Source organism: Heloderma suspectum, chromosome 14 (assembly GCF_057233095.1).
Source record: "Heloderma suspectum isolate Gila_16-S chromosome 14, 16-S_ref, whole genome shotgun sequence".
Taxonomy (NCBI): domain Eukaryota; kingdom Metazoa; phylum Chordata; class Lepidosauria; order Squamata; family Helodermatidae; genus Heloderma; species Heloderma suspectum.
Genome location: NC_139471.1, coordinates 19,683,726 through 19,700,464, shown reverse-complemented (window position 1 = coordinate 19,700,464; position 16,739 = coordinate 19,683,726). Strand labels below are relative to the sequence as shown.

General features: G+C 48.2%; 2 protein-coding genes across 5 annotated transcripts in view; one reads left to right on the top strand and one right to left on the bottom strand.

Moving 5' to 3' along the window:
* Window positions 1–519: 519 nt before the first annotated feature.
* NAIF1 (nuclear apoptosis inducing factor 1) lies at window positions 520–15,912 on the bottom strand. 4 transcript variants are annotated; one of them, XM_084821069.1, is made up of 3 exons: window positions 15,666–15,912; window positions 10,821–11,506; window positions 520–3,956 (listed from the first exon to the last, which is right to left on the bottom strand). In XM_084821069.1, exons 1-3 carry the CDS (start codon window positions 15,692–15,694, stop codon window positions 3,487–3,489), a joined length of 1,185 nt encoding a protein of 394 aa, XP_084677195.1. In that variant the 5' UTR covers window positions 15,695–15,912; the 3' UTR covers window positions 520–3,486. The 4 variants fall into 4 exon arrangements, with proteins under 4 accessions (XP_084677195.1, XP_084677197.1, XP_084677198.1 ...); XM_084821071.1 differs by lacking the exon at window positions 15,666–15,912 and adding an exon at window positions 15,449–15,521; XM_084821072.1 differs by lacking the exon at window positions 15,666–15,912 and adding an exon at window positions 15,474–15,521.
* Window positions 15,913–16,371: 459 nt separating this feature from the next.
* SLC25A25 (solute carrier family 25 member 25) overlaps window positions 16,372–16,739 on the top strand; it is a 59,435-nt gene continuing 59,067 nt past the window's right edge. The window contains exon 1 of the mRNA XM_084821065.1: window positions 16,372–16,724. Within this exon, the coding sequence (XP_084677191.1) occupies window positions 16,455–16,724 (270 nt within the window). The 5' untranslated portion in view covers window positions 16,372–16,454. The remainder of the gene's footprint in view (window positions 16,725–16,739) is intronic.

The following is a 16,739-nucleotide window of genomic DNA, read 5'->3' as shown; positions in this document are numbered from 1 at the left end:
AAAGCCTTGGCATAGCTCATATCCCGGCCTTTCCAGTCCTCTCCTCTTACTGCCTACGGGAATGCCCCCTTTACCCCTCTCCGAGGTCAAGTTCCCAACCTTGGAGAGGCAGCCGGTGCAGTTCTTTTTACGCTGCTGGGGGCGGGGGGGGGGGAGTGGGCATTCTTGGATCTGAGGTTGGAGCGCTGTCTCCGACTTTGGATCCAGGATTCCAAAGGCGCCTATGGCCCCCCCAGACACTGTCCAGGGGCCATAGTATTGTCCCCCCGCTCCCATCTGTGTCAGGCAGCCCTAAAAAAGGCATCTCTAAAACCCTCTGTTTCATCTAATTCTTTTGGGAGAGTTTGCCAGTCCAAAGGCATTTAAAAAATCCCTCACACTTCCTCGCCACTCCCTCAGACACTTACAATCAATCAAGTAAAAAAGAGGCAGAACCACAAAGACAGCCATGCATGACAGTTACACAACCATTGCAGGATCTCTCTGATGCCACTGCAGCTACATGACTATTTGTCAGAAAGTATATTTTATTCAGTACCGTTGCTAACAGTTGAACGTGCACTTCAGTTTTTTGTTAAGGCCTTTAATAGTTATCCTACTTTGAAAAAACAACAGCAATAGCTTAGGAAAAAAAAACCCATCAACGTTGGATGTGTAGCACCACCAGCAGGCAAGAAATGAAATCAGGAAGGAATCTCAGAAACTTCATCCATCTCTCCATTCTCTCTGCTCCCTTCTTGGACGTGGGGGACTCTAGAACTTAAGGCTACTAGTCAGTCACTGCATTGGCTCACAGTCCAATGTAGGCCGAATTATGGTAGTGAACAGCCAGAATTAAGTGGAATATATAACAGCCTCTCCACCACAACTGACTGTTCCCCTTAGCCTAGGTGATCAGGTGTTCTGCTGCTTGATATTGCCACCAGAACTTTCCAGCTAACTTCATTAGCTGGATTCCTGCACTGAGCAGGGGGTTGGACGCAATGGCCTTGTAGGCCCCTTCCAACCCTACTATTCTATGATTCACACGGCTAGCCAGGATTAGGAACTGAAGCAGCTTTGCTACATGGAAAGGCTAAAGCTTTGGGGGGTTTTAGCTCAGAAATAAGGGGATGGTGGAAGGCAAGAGACAGGCTTATACAATTATGCATTGTGTAGACTAAGTGGAGATATATTCCCCCACAGAGCTGGATGGAGATATTTCTCCAGAGCTGGATGGAGATATTTCTCCAGAGCTGGATGGAGATATTTTCTTGCCTGAAGCACAGCCCAAGTCTCACCCCCACCCCCAGGTAGACTTTAAAAAAGACTTTCTCAAAGTCTTGCTGTGCCATTTTCCACTTTCATCTAACCCCCATCACGGTGTTGCCTGAAGCAGGTTGCTTCACCCAACTTGCATAGCACGGCCTGCCTGCCTCCCTCTCCCATAATACTGGAATTCCGGATCATCCACTGAAACTGATATGCAGGAAGTTCAGGACAGACCAAAGACAAATATTTCCACACACACACAATGCACAATTTATGGCATTTCTGCTGCAAGATATAGCAGTGACCACCAGCTTAGATTTCTTTAAAAGATCTGATGAATTCATGTCAGATAGGCCCACTGGAGGCTTTAGCCATAATATTTAATTGGATCTTCCAGACTCACAGGCAGTATACTGCAGCCTTCTCCAACCTGGTATGCTCCAGATGTGTTGGACTGCAACTCCCATAATTCCCAGACAGCACGCTGGCCAGGAATTATGGGCGTTGTTGTCCAAGACATCTGGAAGGCATCAGGTTCAAGAAGGCTGTAGTGTACCTATGAATATCACTTGCTGGGAGACAACAGCAGGGAAGGGTGATTGCCTGGATGTTCTGCCATGGGCATCACCAAAGTATTTGACTTGTCAGCATAGGAAACTGGATGCTGGACTAGATAGAGCTTTAATCCAATCGCTCTTCAAGTACTTGAAAGGTTGTCACAGAGAGGAAGACCAGTATCTCTTTTCAATCATCCTAGTGTGCAGGTCACGGAATAATGGGCTCGAGTTACAGGAAGCCAGATTCCGGCTGAACATCAGGGAAAACTTCCTGACTGTTAGAGCAGTACGACAGTGGAACCCATTCCATAGGGAGGTGGGGGCCTCTCCCACACTGGAGGCATTCAAGACGAGGCTGGACAGCCACCTGTCAGGGATGCTCTGTCTTGGATTCCTGCATTGAGCAGGGGGTTGGACTCGATGGCCTTGTAGGCCCCTTCCAACCCTACTCTTCTAGGATTGTATGATTCTTCTCGTGTTCTTAAATTTTACAATTTATTGGTGGTGGATCATCTACATTTTAGGCAACCACCCAACAATCTCCTGTAGTTTCCTAACACAATTCTGAAGCAACACAAGTGGGAGATGGCAACAACGCAGGATCCAGCTTCTTCTTCCCAATCTATGTGGTAAGTGGCTAGAATGTTGGACTGGGCAGACCCAGGTTCAAACCTCTGTTCAGACATGAAGCTCACTAGGTGATCTTCAGCCAGTCACCACTCAAACTAACTTAATCTCATGGGGTTGCTGACAGGATAAATCCGGTGGAACCTCCAGATGTTTTGGCCTACAACTTCCATCAGCCCGACATACGATTGGGCTGACCCTGGATACAGACAGTAGAAGTTATGGCGACAACGAGTCAAAGATACATTGTCCTTGGGTCAAACTACATGTTATGATAAATGTGTTGTTTTTTAAACGGTACATTGCCAACAACATGAAATAACAGTTGCAGAGGGGCCTGATCAGGCTTGGGGTTGCAGCGAGGGAGGGTTTCTTCTAAAATCCTTTTGCCATGTGGCGCGATCTCAACAAAAGTCCCTCCCCAAGCTAGGCTAGCTGCTTCCCTCCCCTGTCAAATCGCAGCTTCGTGAGTCTGTGCGTGTGTGTGGGTGAATGGGTTAACTTCCTATCTCCCACACACACACTGTAGTCCTCCAGCTGCTCTTTGAAGTTAAAAAACATCATCATGCAATATCAAACTATGCATTTAATGTAATGTGTAGCTCCACACAGAGAAACACTGCTCTGCTGCAATACTAGCAAGGGTCCCCACTACTAGGTACAGGCCTCCTTTGAAAGTTCTTTTGTGACCAGTTCAAGACTCTCGCCATTATATGATGACCCTAACCTAAACTAAAAACCCTGAAAATGGTAATTCTTCACACAATAAAGAAAAAGGTGTTTTCTTTTATATAAAATCTATTTTTTCAATCTTTTTGTATGTTTTTTGAAAAACCCAATGTTAAGTTATGACTTTGTCATGTATGCCCAATAAAGGCCATATGTGTACACGTTTAAACAATTGTTTAAAAGCAGCAGCAAGGCTGGGTATAATCCAGAAGAGGCTTTCAGCTTCTAGAGGCAGGCACTGAACCAGTTCACTCATGCTGGCAAGGTCGCAGATACCCCCTGCTTACTCTCTCTACCAAGTCTGTGTCTGGAAGGCTTTATTTCATTGAATGATCCCATCTTGTCCGTTTTGAGCTGCTCGGCTTGGGTCTGTGGTCACTGATGGGGCAGGTGTATTGCTCTGCAGAAACCGACGGAAGTCCTTAATCATGGGGCGAAGGATCTGGATGAGGGCGTTCAGAGCCGCCTGTGTCCCTTCCATGGCCAGGGCCTGGCGCTCCTGTGCGCACGCCTGCACTTCCTGAGAGCGGCGGATCATCTGCAGCAGGTCGTTTTGTTGCTCGAGGTGCTGGGCGATCTCTTTCACGTGCAGATTGGTCACTCGCTGCTCCTGCAGAAGCTTTGCCGAGTTCAGGGCAATTCTGCTCTTCAGCTCCTGAGGCTTCCCAGAGACCTCCGCTTGCTGAGCCATCATCTCCAAGGGGGCTTCAGCAGTGACTGTGGTGGGGGCTTCTGTTGTGCAGTACTCCACAACACCATCCTCCAAACTATGGTACGTTGTCTCTGCTGGAACTAGGAAGAAAGAGAGGGAGGGTAACTTAAAAAAAAAAAAATCAGAATGTTTATACACTAGCTTTCAACAAAATTTGAAGGTAATGGGTAAAAGCAATAATCAGTGCTATGTGCCTGTGGGTACAAACAATAGTTCTGAAAGCAAAACCAAAGTTTGTTTTAGATGGTGCCCATAAGGCATTGCAGAAGGCACACTAGAGATGAGGCATTCCCTCCCATGAGACTGGGGTGGGGGGTGGGGAAGAGGTTAAGATGTTACAACCTCTAGTGTTTATAAGTACTTCAACTGATGATGCTGATAGCAATAACAATGTAATCCTCTACATGTCTACAAAGAAATAAATCCCATTGAATTCAATGAGACCTACTCCCAGATAAATGAGAATGGGACTGTAGCCTTAAGGCAACATTCCTATGCATGTTTAGACAGAAAAAAGGCCTGCAACTCTGAGCATGCCCCAGCCAGCATGGCTGCCTGGGGTGCTGGGCGTTGTAGGCCTTTTTTTTGTCTAAACATGCATAAGACTGTGCCCTTAGTCTATTTAACATTGACTGAACTCTGCAGCCTTAAGTCCATATTATTTTAAAGCATAGAGCATAACACAACAGAACACTTAATAAACAAAACATAGGTCAACACCACAGCTTAATATATACCAGAATTGAACAGCCAATCAACAAAGTTTCCATATAATACAGGATTTTAGAGTCTTCCTAACAAGAAATTGCACTCAGCTTCACAAAATTCCCTCTCATTTTTCTGACGGCATGGGAAAGTCAGCCACTTTGTATGGGATCTACTTTCGATGTTGTTGAACAAACAAGACATGCATATTTTGGCTATATAGTCTTATCCTTGGTAGCAAATCAGATTTAAAACAACAACAACAGAACTTATCCATCACACAGGCACAGAGAGGACAATACAATAGATAATGGGCTACGTCTTCTATAATCAGCATACCTCAAATACAGAATCCCTATCAGTAACACTGATCAGCTGGTTCCTCTGGCTCCAACCCATTCTCGCTAGTGCATAGGAACCTGAACTGTATTTCCAGCCCTGCAACAGCAATAAAAATAAGCAGGAGAAAAATGGAGGCTTCTCTGTAGGAAGTGAGAATGACTGGGTTAGGTTGCAAAATTAGGAGCCAACTTAGAAGGAGAAACTGAGACCTGAATGTGCCAGTGAAAGGAGGGATCCTTCCTGGTGTGTTTCGATCTCTTCCCCACATTCTTCTGCATATGCTCACAGCTGTGCCCCACGAAAACATGGCTTAAATGAAGGGTTTTAAGTTCAGAGGAGGTAGCACCAGGTCTTACACATGTAGGAGAAGAAATCCATTTTGTGGTCTCTTCAGAATCTGATTGCCAGTGGCCAGGCCAAATGTTTACGTTGCCAGTGGTGGCACAGCAATTCAATTTTTAAACCCTAATAGTATCATATGTATGCATAGGAAAATGTAAAGCAGAGAAAGACAGAAGGTAGATTGGGATCTCTGTGCAGATATCCAAGAGATCTGCAGTAAATCAAAAAATTCTAACTCCCAATGGTTTAACAATAGCAGCTACAAAAAACTATTTCCCTTCTAAACTAGGCAGCTAAGATCAAGAAACAGGACCAAGTAGATTTGTGTGCGAAAGGATGTCTGACAGAGCTCTAGTTCTGGTACTGAAAAAAATTCCTCGACTGAATATGTGCTGAGGCACTTTGTTCTGCAATCCTTCCTGATAAATTATTTTGCACCTGGCTCTGGTTGATGGACGGTGGGGTTTTTTAAATGAAAAACAAACTAGAATCCACAACAAGCCTAAAACCTGCCCACCCCTGCTGTAGAGTGCAATAGTTTCGGCAGGAGGCCTAGGAGAGACAGTAACATAACGTTTCTCAAGAGCATATAAATGATTTGCAAGCCAAGGCTTGGAAAGAGGCAGCTTTAGAATTCTGGAGACAAGATGTTGCACTCTTAGATGCACTCAGAATCAAGACACAACCTCAGTGTAACACTGGAATGTATAATGCAGTACAATGTTTGGTAAGGAGAGAATGACGACTTCTGACTTGCCCAAGAAAGGAGAAGCTAGCCTATTGGGAACTATTCCTTCAGCAAGATAAAACTGGGTGTTCTTGTTTTAGCTATGACAAACACACCCATGACTCATACGCAATATGGTGCTAGGATGCAGGAATCTCCCATTCTGCTGCTTCCTGTCCAGTAGAATGTTGAACAGAATGGCCTGTCAACCAGTTAACAGAATCTCATTCTTTATTTTTATATCTCACCATCAACATGCCTGGTGGTTTTTACAGAGTAACGACAAGACAGGCCCCTGTCCCAATGAACTTACAATAAAAAATAGAACAAGAGGAGGAGGAGGAAGAGACCAATAGAGGGAAGAGTAAACAGAGAAAGAACACTGTTATGAAGCAGCTCTCTTCTGAGTGAACAGTACTGACTCCGTTTTGAGAGACAGCCAAAAAGCCAGGGATCTTCATCTCCAGCAAAGGTGGGGAAAGGCACAGGGATGGGATTGAGAGCAATTACATAAAACTAGATCAAGGAATTCTGTTTTGAATGGCCTTCCTAAAATGCATTCCCCAAAGGCAAAGGTGGGAGTAAAAAACTGCACAAAAACATGAATGTGCTGGATAGCAGGAGTGATATCTGGTAAGGTCAGCTACCTGCAACATGCTCCTATTGTTGCACTCCAGCCTTGAGAGCTGTCCTTAAGACAATCATTAGCTTGTAAGGTCATCTTTTGTTAACATAATGTAGATAGTAAGAAGGACCCAGTAGGACTTTTGTTTCCAGTAAGTACAGCCATCAACACCAAGCACCCTCTTTTGTTATACTGACAAAATGAGCATTGTCTGGTGCATCATAGCTGTGATGTCACAACTTTTCTCAGAACTGTATAGGAAGCCTCAGGTTTGAGCAGCCAGAGTCCCCCACTCCTCCCTCTTCCCAAAGGCATGGGGCCATGCTGCTGAAATCACCGGGTGCTTCAACTCCCAGGGTAAGGTCTGATGCTGCTGCTGAAATCACTCAACGTCTCTCCTCCCAGAGGAAAGGCTCCATGCTGAAATCCCTGAAGGACTAGACTCCTCCCCACTGAAATCAATAGGTTCCTTGCTTGCCAGAGCAAGATGCCATCATTGGGTGCCTTGCCTCCCCTAGTCAAGGATTCCGGCTTTCCTTCCTCTTCATCCGAGACCAGGAGTTGCAACGCTCGCTAGTTCTTGTCTGCAGGAAAGGGCTTCAGCCCAGGGAAAGGTATATTGCTCTTGGAGCTCCTTAGGACAAATTATAGCCTCCACCTCCTCTTTCCCCTCTCTTGTGTGTGTAGGTGTGTATGCTTCAAGCCTTGGGAAGCCTCACGCCCGCAGTCTTGAAAACTACTCAGCTCAGCTTCACCAAGAATGCAGCTAATTTCCTCGCCAAGGCATAACTTGGTGAAGACTGGAGCATCCCCAATTGGTCTAAACGTTAACAAATCCATTTGCACAGCTAATTTCCCCCAAATCAGCTTGTGCATTTGAAATCTCTGTAAACCTCAATAAATGTGCCATTGTGGTGTTATTCTCTTCAATGGTGTCTGAGTGTGGATGTCTTTGGGCGGGAATCAACTTCTTAGCCATAGACACTCTATTTGCCAGTGTCTAAAGATTCCTTATAAGTGGGTGTGTAGGTCTCGTTAGAATGTGTATGAGTTGATATATGGGTCGCATCACGTAACAACACACTTTCAGTTTATGTTCATGTGCTTAGTTTCATTAAGAGGCTGTTCAAAAGCTTCATGGAAAAATTTGGTTTTGAAGGGGACTTGAGGAAAGGAAGAGGTGGAAAGGTGCTCTGGGTAAAATTTCTGGAAATTTTGAAGCCATGGAGAAACTACCCCACCTGAAAAACATGGCAACTTTGGTGGAAATTGAAATGCATGAAACCGTTGCTTTCTTATTGAGCCTAAACTTATTTTATTTAACACAAAATGCATAATTTATACTTTTAGCACATAAAATTGTACTACTTAGCATATTTATGAAGCATATAGAATAATCCTATGCATGTAATGGACCTTACTCCCATGTAAGCACACACTGGATTGCAGCCTCAAAAAATGCCTTTACTTTTGTAGCAGGGTGACTTTGTCACAGCATTTAGAGGAGAGAGGTGAAAGGTCTACCACAAGAGAGAGGCAAAGTCAAAAGGGCAACAGACACTGTATACTTATTACTTTAGTATTTCCAAAAATCACCAGAAGGCAAGCAACAATTCCCCAGAAGGTCACTCGAGGGCAAGTAACAATTCCTCTCATGGAGATGGCAGCACCCTCTAGGTGTAAAAATGCATTTGAGTGTTGTATATGTCTACAGAAGCCCTCCCAAACTCTCCAAACATTTTTGACTACAATTCCCATCATGCCTGACCATTGGCCATGCTGACTGGGGCTGATTGGCATTGTAGTCTAAAACACCTGGAGGGTGCCACATTGGGGAAAATTGGTCTACAGAATATACAAGAACAGACAGGAATTCTAATGCCATGTAGATTTAAATTTAAAAAAACTATTCATACTATACATTTTGAATTATTAAAGCTTTGTCTTAAAAAGCATTTCATTCATTCCAAACTAGGAGATATTTCATAGGAAGATTTTTCAGCATTTCATGTTTCTAATAAAATGTTTGGGGAGGGGGAATAGTTTCTCTCCCTAGCTTTACTAGAGGTTTTTCCCCCCTTTTCTCTGCCTTCATAGTTAGTTCCAGGCACAAGAACAGAAACAGCACTAGAACCATCTACCCACAGTATGTCACTTGTAGAGAATAGGTGCACCATGTTAGAAAGACACCTGCAGGGAAACATGGAGTTTATTCACGCAAGCAAACAAAATCACACGCTGGGGAAGGCAGCACAATAGTCAGCTGCAAATCAGGGTTGTGAAAATACGACTTCCTCACTGGCAATAAATGTCATGATCAGTCATTCCCTAAAAAACATGAGCGGAGCCCATTAATCAAATATTCCAGAAAGAAGCTGGGTTGGGGGCGGCGGCTAGGAGGGGCACTCCATGTCTCTCAACATACTGTTTCTAGTTATGGCGGTTTTGCAGAAGCAGAGAAGAGCAGAAGGTGCAGGGGAACAGGTGGGAGTGGCGGAGGAGCAGGATGCTGATCTTAATCCCTCCTGCCGGCGAAGCACCACTTAGACCTTTCCTGGTTTCTGAGCAGAAGTTATCCATCTTTCTCCCAACTGTAAAGACTACAGCTCTCTCCCACACATGCATGTTCTGTAGGGGCAGCTATTTTAGTTTGTTGCAACAGAAACAGCAGAGAGCCTTGTGGGACCTTAAGGCTAACCGATTGATGGTGTTTTTCACAGACTAGAGTTCTCTTCATCAGATACATATCGTTACTCTCACCTCACTTCTCTGAATGGTGAGAAGTTCCAGGCCACAGTGCTTATTTGCTTGTCCAGGTTTTGTTAGCTTTGGAAGGTCATGGAAGCTTATGGCGCTTTGTAATATGAGTTTATTTACAAATATATAGGTGGAGGCACAGTGTATACACAGTTCGACAGCCAGATCCACCACCTCATATCAGATCTCCACAGAGAGGCAGCCAGCAGCACCCCAAACTAGCGAACGGAAGGTCTGCTTTTGCTCTATTCAGAAGATCCAGGTATCAAGAGCAATTGCCTAACAATTAGCTCCCACAGAAACACATTGCCTGAATATCCCATTTAAGTCCAAGACCGTGGTTGGGCATTGCCTTGTCACATATACGCAACTCAGGGGCCGCATGCAGCCCTTGGAGGTGGACCTGCAGCGCAGCCCATGAGGTGCCAAAGCCACTGCTCACCAAATTTCCGACCGCCAAATTCCCTCCATCACAGTCGAGCTCTGCCAGCCTGCCAAACAGCTGTTCAGTGGACTGGGTGAGACTGCAATTTTCACAGAGAGAACGGTGTGCAGGGATGAACTCTTCATGCCACCCTTCCCATGCAAATCACAGTTCCACCGCCTGCCAAGGCTGCTGGGAGACCATGATTACGATGGGGAGGGTTAACTCTCCTCCCCATGTGCCAGTCCTCCCTCTGAATATTTGTGTGACTATGTGTGCACTGTGCATCAGTGTCTGTGTGTGCCAGTGTGCGTGTGAACAGGATGAAGGCTTTGTGTGTGTGTGTGGGGACACACACCACTTGTGGCTGCCCACAGCCGCCTCTGGACATGCCCCCTATTATATGCCACCCACCACCCACCACCACATGCATCCCTTGGGGTGAAGAAGGTTGCTCCCCGCTGCCTTAAGGCAAATGCACAGTGATACTTCTATTTACAGAAATCTGATAAACCCATTGCAACATAAACACTTCATGTGTCTGAAAAAGCGGGCTGCAGCTTTTGCCAGAATGCTTTTTACTCTTTAAGGCACTGCTCGACTCATTTTCTTTCTACATATAAAACGAGTGGCCTTTAGCACGTTTAAATACACCAGTAACAGAGCCAGAGGTTTCTTGCATTTTGCACACTTCTGGCCTCGCATTTCTCTCCCCCCATATCTATACATCTGCAGACTAAATAGAACACTTTATGCATCTGTCGCAAAACGTTTTATTTCATGAAAGCTTGTGCCACAATAAAACTGTTTTCAATAAACCCGTTAGATTTCAAGATGCCACAAGACTCTTCGTATATCCAGGAAAAAAGGCTTAAATTCTCAAAATTCTATACATGATATGAGATACATGGCTGCATATTAGTCAGATTAAAATAGGATAATGGCTCCCATCAAGTTGAACACTTTTGAACAGGCATTCAGCACTCTGCACGTTGTGGGGAGGGAAGAAACAACACACTTACTCTGAGTAAGGGTGACAGTAGTGGCTGCAGCTGTAATAGGTATGTCTGACCCATCTGCAGCAGTGCAGTCTCCAGCGGGCAGGCTGATAATGGTGGCTTCCCCCAGCAGGTTACAGATGCGCTGCTGCATGGGAGTGAGTATCACTGGGGCAGCTGTAGCGCCTGATGGATCCTCGGCATCCTGCCCCTCACCGCCTCCATCCTGCCCGTCGCCACCTCCTTCCATTGCAGCCCGGACCTGTGCCACCTTGCGCCGCACCTCAGTCTTGAGATCAGACCATTTTTTCTTCACTTCTGGCAGCTCCCGGCGGCAAGTGGAAACAGCATTAACACGGCGCAGGATGTTGTGCCAGGCAGCGGCCTTGGCAGCCAGTGGCACACCCGCGTTGAAGTGGTTGATGAGCAGGTGTTTGCTCCGCTCAAGCTCCTCCACGATTATCTCTACTTCCCGCTCCGAGAAGTTCATCTTCCGTTTCTTGGCCGGCGGTGCTGGAGGAGATGACATGGCCATGAGATGTCTTGAGGCCCAAGGCAAGCTGGGTGTTGCAGGCTTGAGGTGAAGTCCAGAGACAAAGCAGGATGGCAGGATGCCTGGGAAAGAGCAGGGAGCCAAGCTGAAAAGGCTGGGAGAAGTCACCAAACTCCAGGAAGGGATGAGAGATGAGGTTATGCCTGTTGGCCAAGACCTGTCATGAAAGGGTAGAGTTGGTAAAGTTAAGTTCAACCAAGGTCTTGGGGAAAAGCAGGATGCAGCAGACTTAGAGTGATTTATAGAGTTCTTTGCTCTCAAAGGTGTGGGTTAAAGCCACAAACTGCAAAAGCTGGGCAGGAAGACATTTTAACATCGTGGTACATGGTGAGCAGAAGCTGGTTGAAAGCTTCAATAGAGCCACTTTTTGAAGAACACTTTGAAAAGGGGTGGGGTGGGGGGTTGGTGGGAGAAGATGGCTCAAAGTACAGACGGCAAGTGGGGGGACAGAAAGTATTTATGTTCTCCAAGGGGTAACTATGCATGGGAGGGGCGCTAGCTGAGGGGACAGGAAGGACAAGGGCATATGGGGAAGACGAAGAAGCCAAAACACTATAGTGCGTGATGATGGGGGCCAAATTTTACCACTGAAAGACAGGAGTAGCAGATACAAGGTGTGTGCATGCACTTACCTGGGAGTAAATCCCATCGGGTATAGTGGGACTTACATCTGAGTAAACAAGTTTAAGATTTGCTGCAAATCTATGCCCATTTACTTGGGAATAAGTTCCAGTAAACTCAGCAAGACTTACTTCCAAGTAAACATGCTTGGAATGGCACTATTAGGACAATTGTTCAGTCATCTGTAGAGCAGTGGGGGCTAATCAAGGATTCTAAAAGAAAGGTGTTCTCTCCCACAACAGTATTTTGGACATAAGAAAGCACCTAAGTAAAATGCAGGAGGGAAATAGAGGGATGAAAATATAAGTTTTAATGAGATTTCTAGCTGCGTGCATGAGAGGGAAAGTATAATTTCAATATAACTTCAGCAGGAGAAGGAAAGGCAGAGAAAAATGAAATTCCAAGTGTCACTATAACTTCTAAGGAAGTGGAAGGGGAGGAGGAATATGACATATGTCACATTTCCATATAATTTCTGAGGGAGGAGAAGGGAAAAGAAAATCTTTCATTTTCAATAAAATTGCATAAGGGGAGGAAGGAAAAATAAATGAATTCAATATTATTTCTGAGGATGGGGAAAAATAAATTATATATTCCATGTCAATTTAATTTTTGAGGGACAGGAACGGGCACGAAAAATGTGCTGATAACATTCCAATCTCATTTCCGAGGGAGGAAAAGGGGCAGGAAAAGGCGATGCTAGCATTCCAATTTAATTTCTGAGGGAGGAAAAGGGGCAGGGAAAAAGTGATGCTAGCAGCCCAATCTACTTTCTGAGAAGGAAAAGGCGATGCTAGCATTCCAATCTACTTTCTGAGGGAGGAAAAAGTGATGCTACCATTCCAATCTCATTTCTGAGGGAGGAAAGGGGGCAGGAAAAGGCGATGCTAGCATCCCAATCTCATTCCCGAAGGAGGAAAAGGGGCAGGAAAAAGTGATGCTAGCATTCCAATCTGATTTCTGAGGGAGGAAAAGGCGATGCTAGCATCCCGATTTCATTCCTGAGGGAGGAAAAGGGGCAGGAAAAAGCGATGCTACCATTCCAAACTCATTCCTGAGGGAGGAAAAGGGGCAGGAAAAGGCGATGCTAGCATCCCAATCTCATTCCCGAGGAAAAGGGGCAGGAAAAAGTGACGCTAGCATCCCAATCTATTTTCTGAGGGAGGAAAAGGCGATTTGACCATTCCAATCTGATTTCTGAGGGAGGAAAGGGGGCAGGAAAAGGCGATGCTAGCATCCCAATCTCATTCCCGGAGGAAAAGGGGCAGGAAAAAGTGATCCTAGCATTCCAATCTGATTTCTGAGGGAGGAAAAGGCGATGCTAGCATCCCAATTTCATTCCTGAGGGAGGAAAAGGGGCAGGAAAAAGCGAAGCTACCATTCCAAACTCATTCCTGAGGGAGGAAAAGGGGCAGGAAAAGGCAATGCTAGCATCCCAATCTCATTCCGGGAGGAAAAGGGGCAGGAAAAAGTGACGCTAGCATCCCAATCTGATTTCTGAGGGAGGAAAAGGCGATGCTAGCATCCCAATTTCATTCCTGAGGGAGGAAAAGGGGAAAAATAAATTATTCATTCCTGAGGGAGGAAAAGGGGCAGGAAAAAGCGAAGCTACCATTCCAAACTCATTCCTGAGGGAGGAAAAGGGGCAGGAAAAGGCGATGCTAGCATCCCAATCTCATTCCCGAGGAAAAGGGGCAGGAAAAAGTGACGCTAGCATCCCAATCTATTTTCTGAGGGAGGAAAAGGCGATTTGACCATTCCAATCTGATTTCTGAGGGAGGAAAGGGGGCAGGAAAAGGCGATGCTAGCATCCCAATCTCATTCCCGGAGGAAAAGGGGCAAGAAAAAGTGATCCTAGCATTCCAATCTGATTTCTGAGGGAGGAAAAGGCGATGCTAGCATCCCAATTTCATTCCTGAGGGAGGAAAAGGGGCAGGAAAAGGCGATTCAACCATTCCAATCTCATTTCTGAGGGAGGAAAGGGGGCAGGAAAAGGCGATGCTAGCATCCCAATCTCATTCCCGAAGGAGGAAAAGGGGCAGGAAAAAGTGATCCTAGCATTCCAATCTCATTTCTGAGGGAGGAATGGGGGCAGGAAAAGGCGATGCTAGCGTCCCAATCTCATTCCCGGAGGAAAAGGGGCAGGAAAAAGTGACGCTAGCATCCCAATCTCATTCCTGGAGGAAAAGGGGCAGGAAAAAGTGATCCTAGCATTCCAATCTGATTTCTGAGGGAGGAAAAGGCGATTCGACCATTCCAATCTCATTTCTGAGGGAGGAAAGGGGGCAGGAAAAGGCGATTCGACCATTCCAATCTCATTTCTGAGGGAGGAAAGGGGGCAGGAAAAGGCGATGCTAGCATCCCAATCTCATTCCCGGAGGAAAAGGGGCAGGAAAAAGTGACGCTAGCATCCCAATCTCATTCCCGAGGAAAAGGGGCAGGAAAAAGTGACGCTAGCATCCCAATCTATTTTCTGAGGGAGGAAAAGGCGATGCTAGCATCCCAATTTCATTTCTGAGGGAGGAAAGGGGGCAGGAAAAGGCGATGCTAGCGTCCCAATCTCATTCCCGGAGGAAAAGGGGCAGGAAAAAGTGATGCTAGCATCCCAATCTGATTTCTGAGGGAGGAGAGGCGATGCTAGCATCCCAATTTCATTCCTGAGGGAGGAAAAGGGGCAGGAAAAAGTGATGCTAGCATCCCAATCTGATTTCTGAGGGAGGAAAAGGCGATGCTAGCATCCCAATTTCATTCCTGAGGGAGGAAAAGGGGCAGGAAAAAGTGACGCTAGCATCCCAATCTATTTTCTGAGGGAGGAAAAGGCGATGCTAGCATCCCAATTTCATTTCTGAGGGAGGAAAGGGGGCAGGAAAAGGTGATGCTAGCGTCCCAATCTCATTCCCGAGGAAAAGGGGCAGGAAAAAGTGATGCTAGCATCCCAATCTGATTTCTGAGGGAGGAAAAGGCGATGCTAGCATCCCAATTTCATTCCTGAGGGAGGAAAAGGGGCAGGAAAAAGTGATGCTAGCATCCCAATCTGATTTCTGAGGGAGGAAAAGGCGATGCTAGCATCCCAATTTCATTTCTGAGGGAGGAGAGGCGATGCTGGCAGCCCAGTCTGATCCCTGAGGGCGGGCAAGGGGCAACCCTTCCAGTTGCAATATAATTTCGGGGGGGCGGGGGGGGAACAACCCATTTCAACTTCGACACGATTCCTGGCGCCGGAGGGGCAGCTGCTGCAGGGCCCGGGACAGAGCGAAGAAAATGGACGCCGCAGGGGCGCCTTGGGGGTCGCGGGGCGCTGAGAGGAATGCAGGGAGGGCCCGAGGCGCTGAGGCCTACAAGGCGAGAGGAGCCCCGGTGCAGCCAGCCCGCCTCGGGCGGGGCTGGCCCCCTCTGGCCCCCAAGAAGCCTGCGAGGCGCCGGCTTCCCTCCCCCTCCGCTCTCCCCGAAGACGAAGACAGATACGCAAATTGCGTACCCCAGCTACCCGGCGAAGCCCGCACCAAAGAGAGCCTGTGGCTTGCGGCAGTGGCGTAATGGCTTCCAGAATCGGCCGCCTCCTGCCTTCCCCCTCATTGGGCGACGCTCCTGCCTATCGGGTGCCGGTTTCCACCCCCCGCGCCGGGCAACGCGCCGCTGCCATCGGCTCGATTGGCTTCGAGGGCCTCCGCAGAAAGGCGTCATTCCCTTGTCACCTTGACAGTGTCAAGCCGATTGGCCCCATCCGTTTGTCTTGTCTATTGATCCTGGACGTCGTTCCTATTCCTTATTGGGTGGCCGTCGTGTCCGTCCATTCTCGCATCCCCGCCCTTCATATTCCTTGCCAATCCAACTTTACGTTCTGCCTCCTGCCCCATTTCGCCTCACGCTTGCTGGCCCGTCGTATGCCATTCCACTAGCCAATAGCGAGCCCCTCCTCGCTACCACGGCGCCCTTTCCCCCAATCGGTACGCCCCGCCCCGCCCCGCCCCGCCCCGCCCTTCTTTTCATTGGCCGCGAGGCTCTGCGGCACCTCTCTTTCTCCCCCTCCCCACGTCAGCAGCCTCGTACGTGTTTTAAGTTGTGCTGACGGGAAGCCGGGCGAAAGGCTCGAGAGGGGCGGGGCGAGAGAGAGAGAGAGAGAAAGAAAGGGAGGGAGGGGTAAACGGGTGACGTGCATCCTGACGTCAGCGCGTCGGTTTTGTCTCGCCCCCTATTTGAGAGAGAAGACGAAGCAGCCCCGCAACAGCCGTTTCGCCCCGCCCCGCCCCTCCGCCTCGCGACCCGCCGCTGCGCGCCCCCCGCTCTTCCCACGCATTGGCTGGGCGAGTCACGTGCGCGGCGTTGCCCTGCCGCGGAGTCGCTCTGCCCGGCGCGAGGCCGGCCGAGCCCGGCCAATCAGCGGGCGGCGCGCTCGAGGCCGAGGCCGGGGGGCGGAGGGAGCGGCTCGCCCCGTCAGGCGCGCCGCCATTTACCGGCGAGCCGCGAGGGCGGCTGAGGCGGGCATGCCGGGCGGCGCGCGGCGCTCGCTGGCGTCCCCGGTGGTGAGCGGCGTCCTCTGTCAGTGCGGCGGCGCCGCCGCCGCGGCTTCTCCTCCCCCCAGCGGGGCCGCGGCGACTGAGGGCGGCGGCGGGCCTTCCGCGGCGGAGCACGAGCGGCGCCTGCAGAGCCTCTTCCTCCAGCTCGACGTGAACCGCGACGGCGCTCTGTGCGTCCACGACCTGGCCGTCGGCCTGGAGCGGCTCGGGCTCCACCGCTCCGAGAGGGACGTGTGGGTGAGTCCGCGGCGC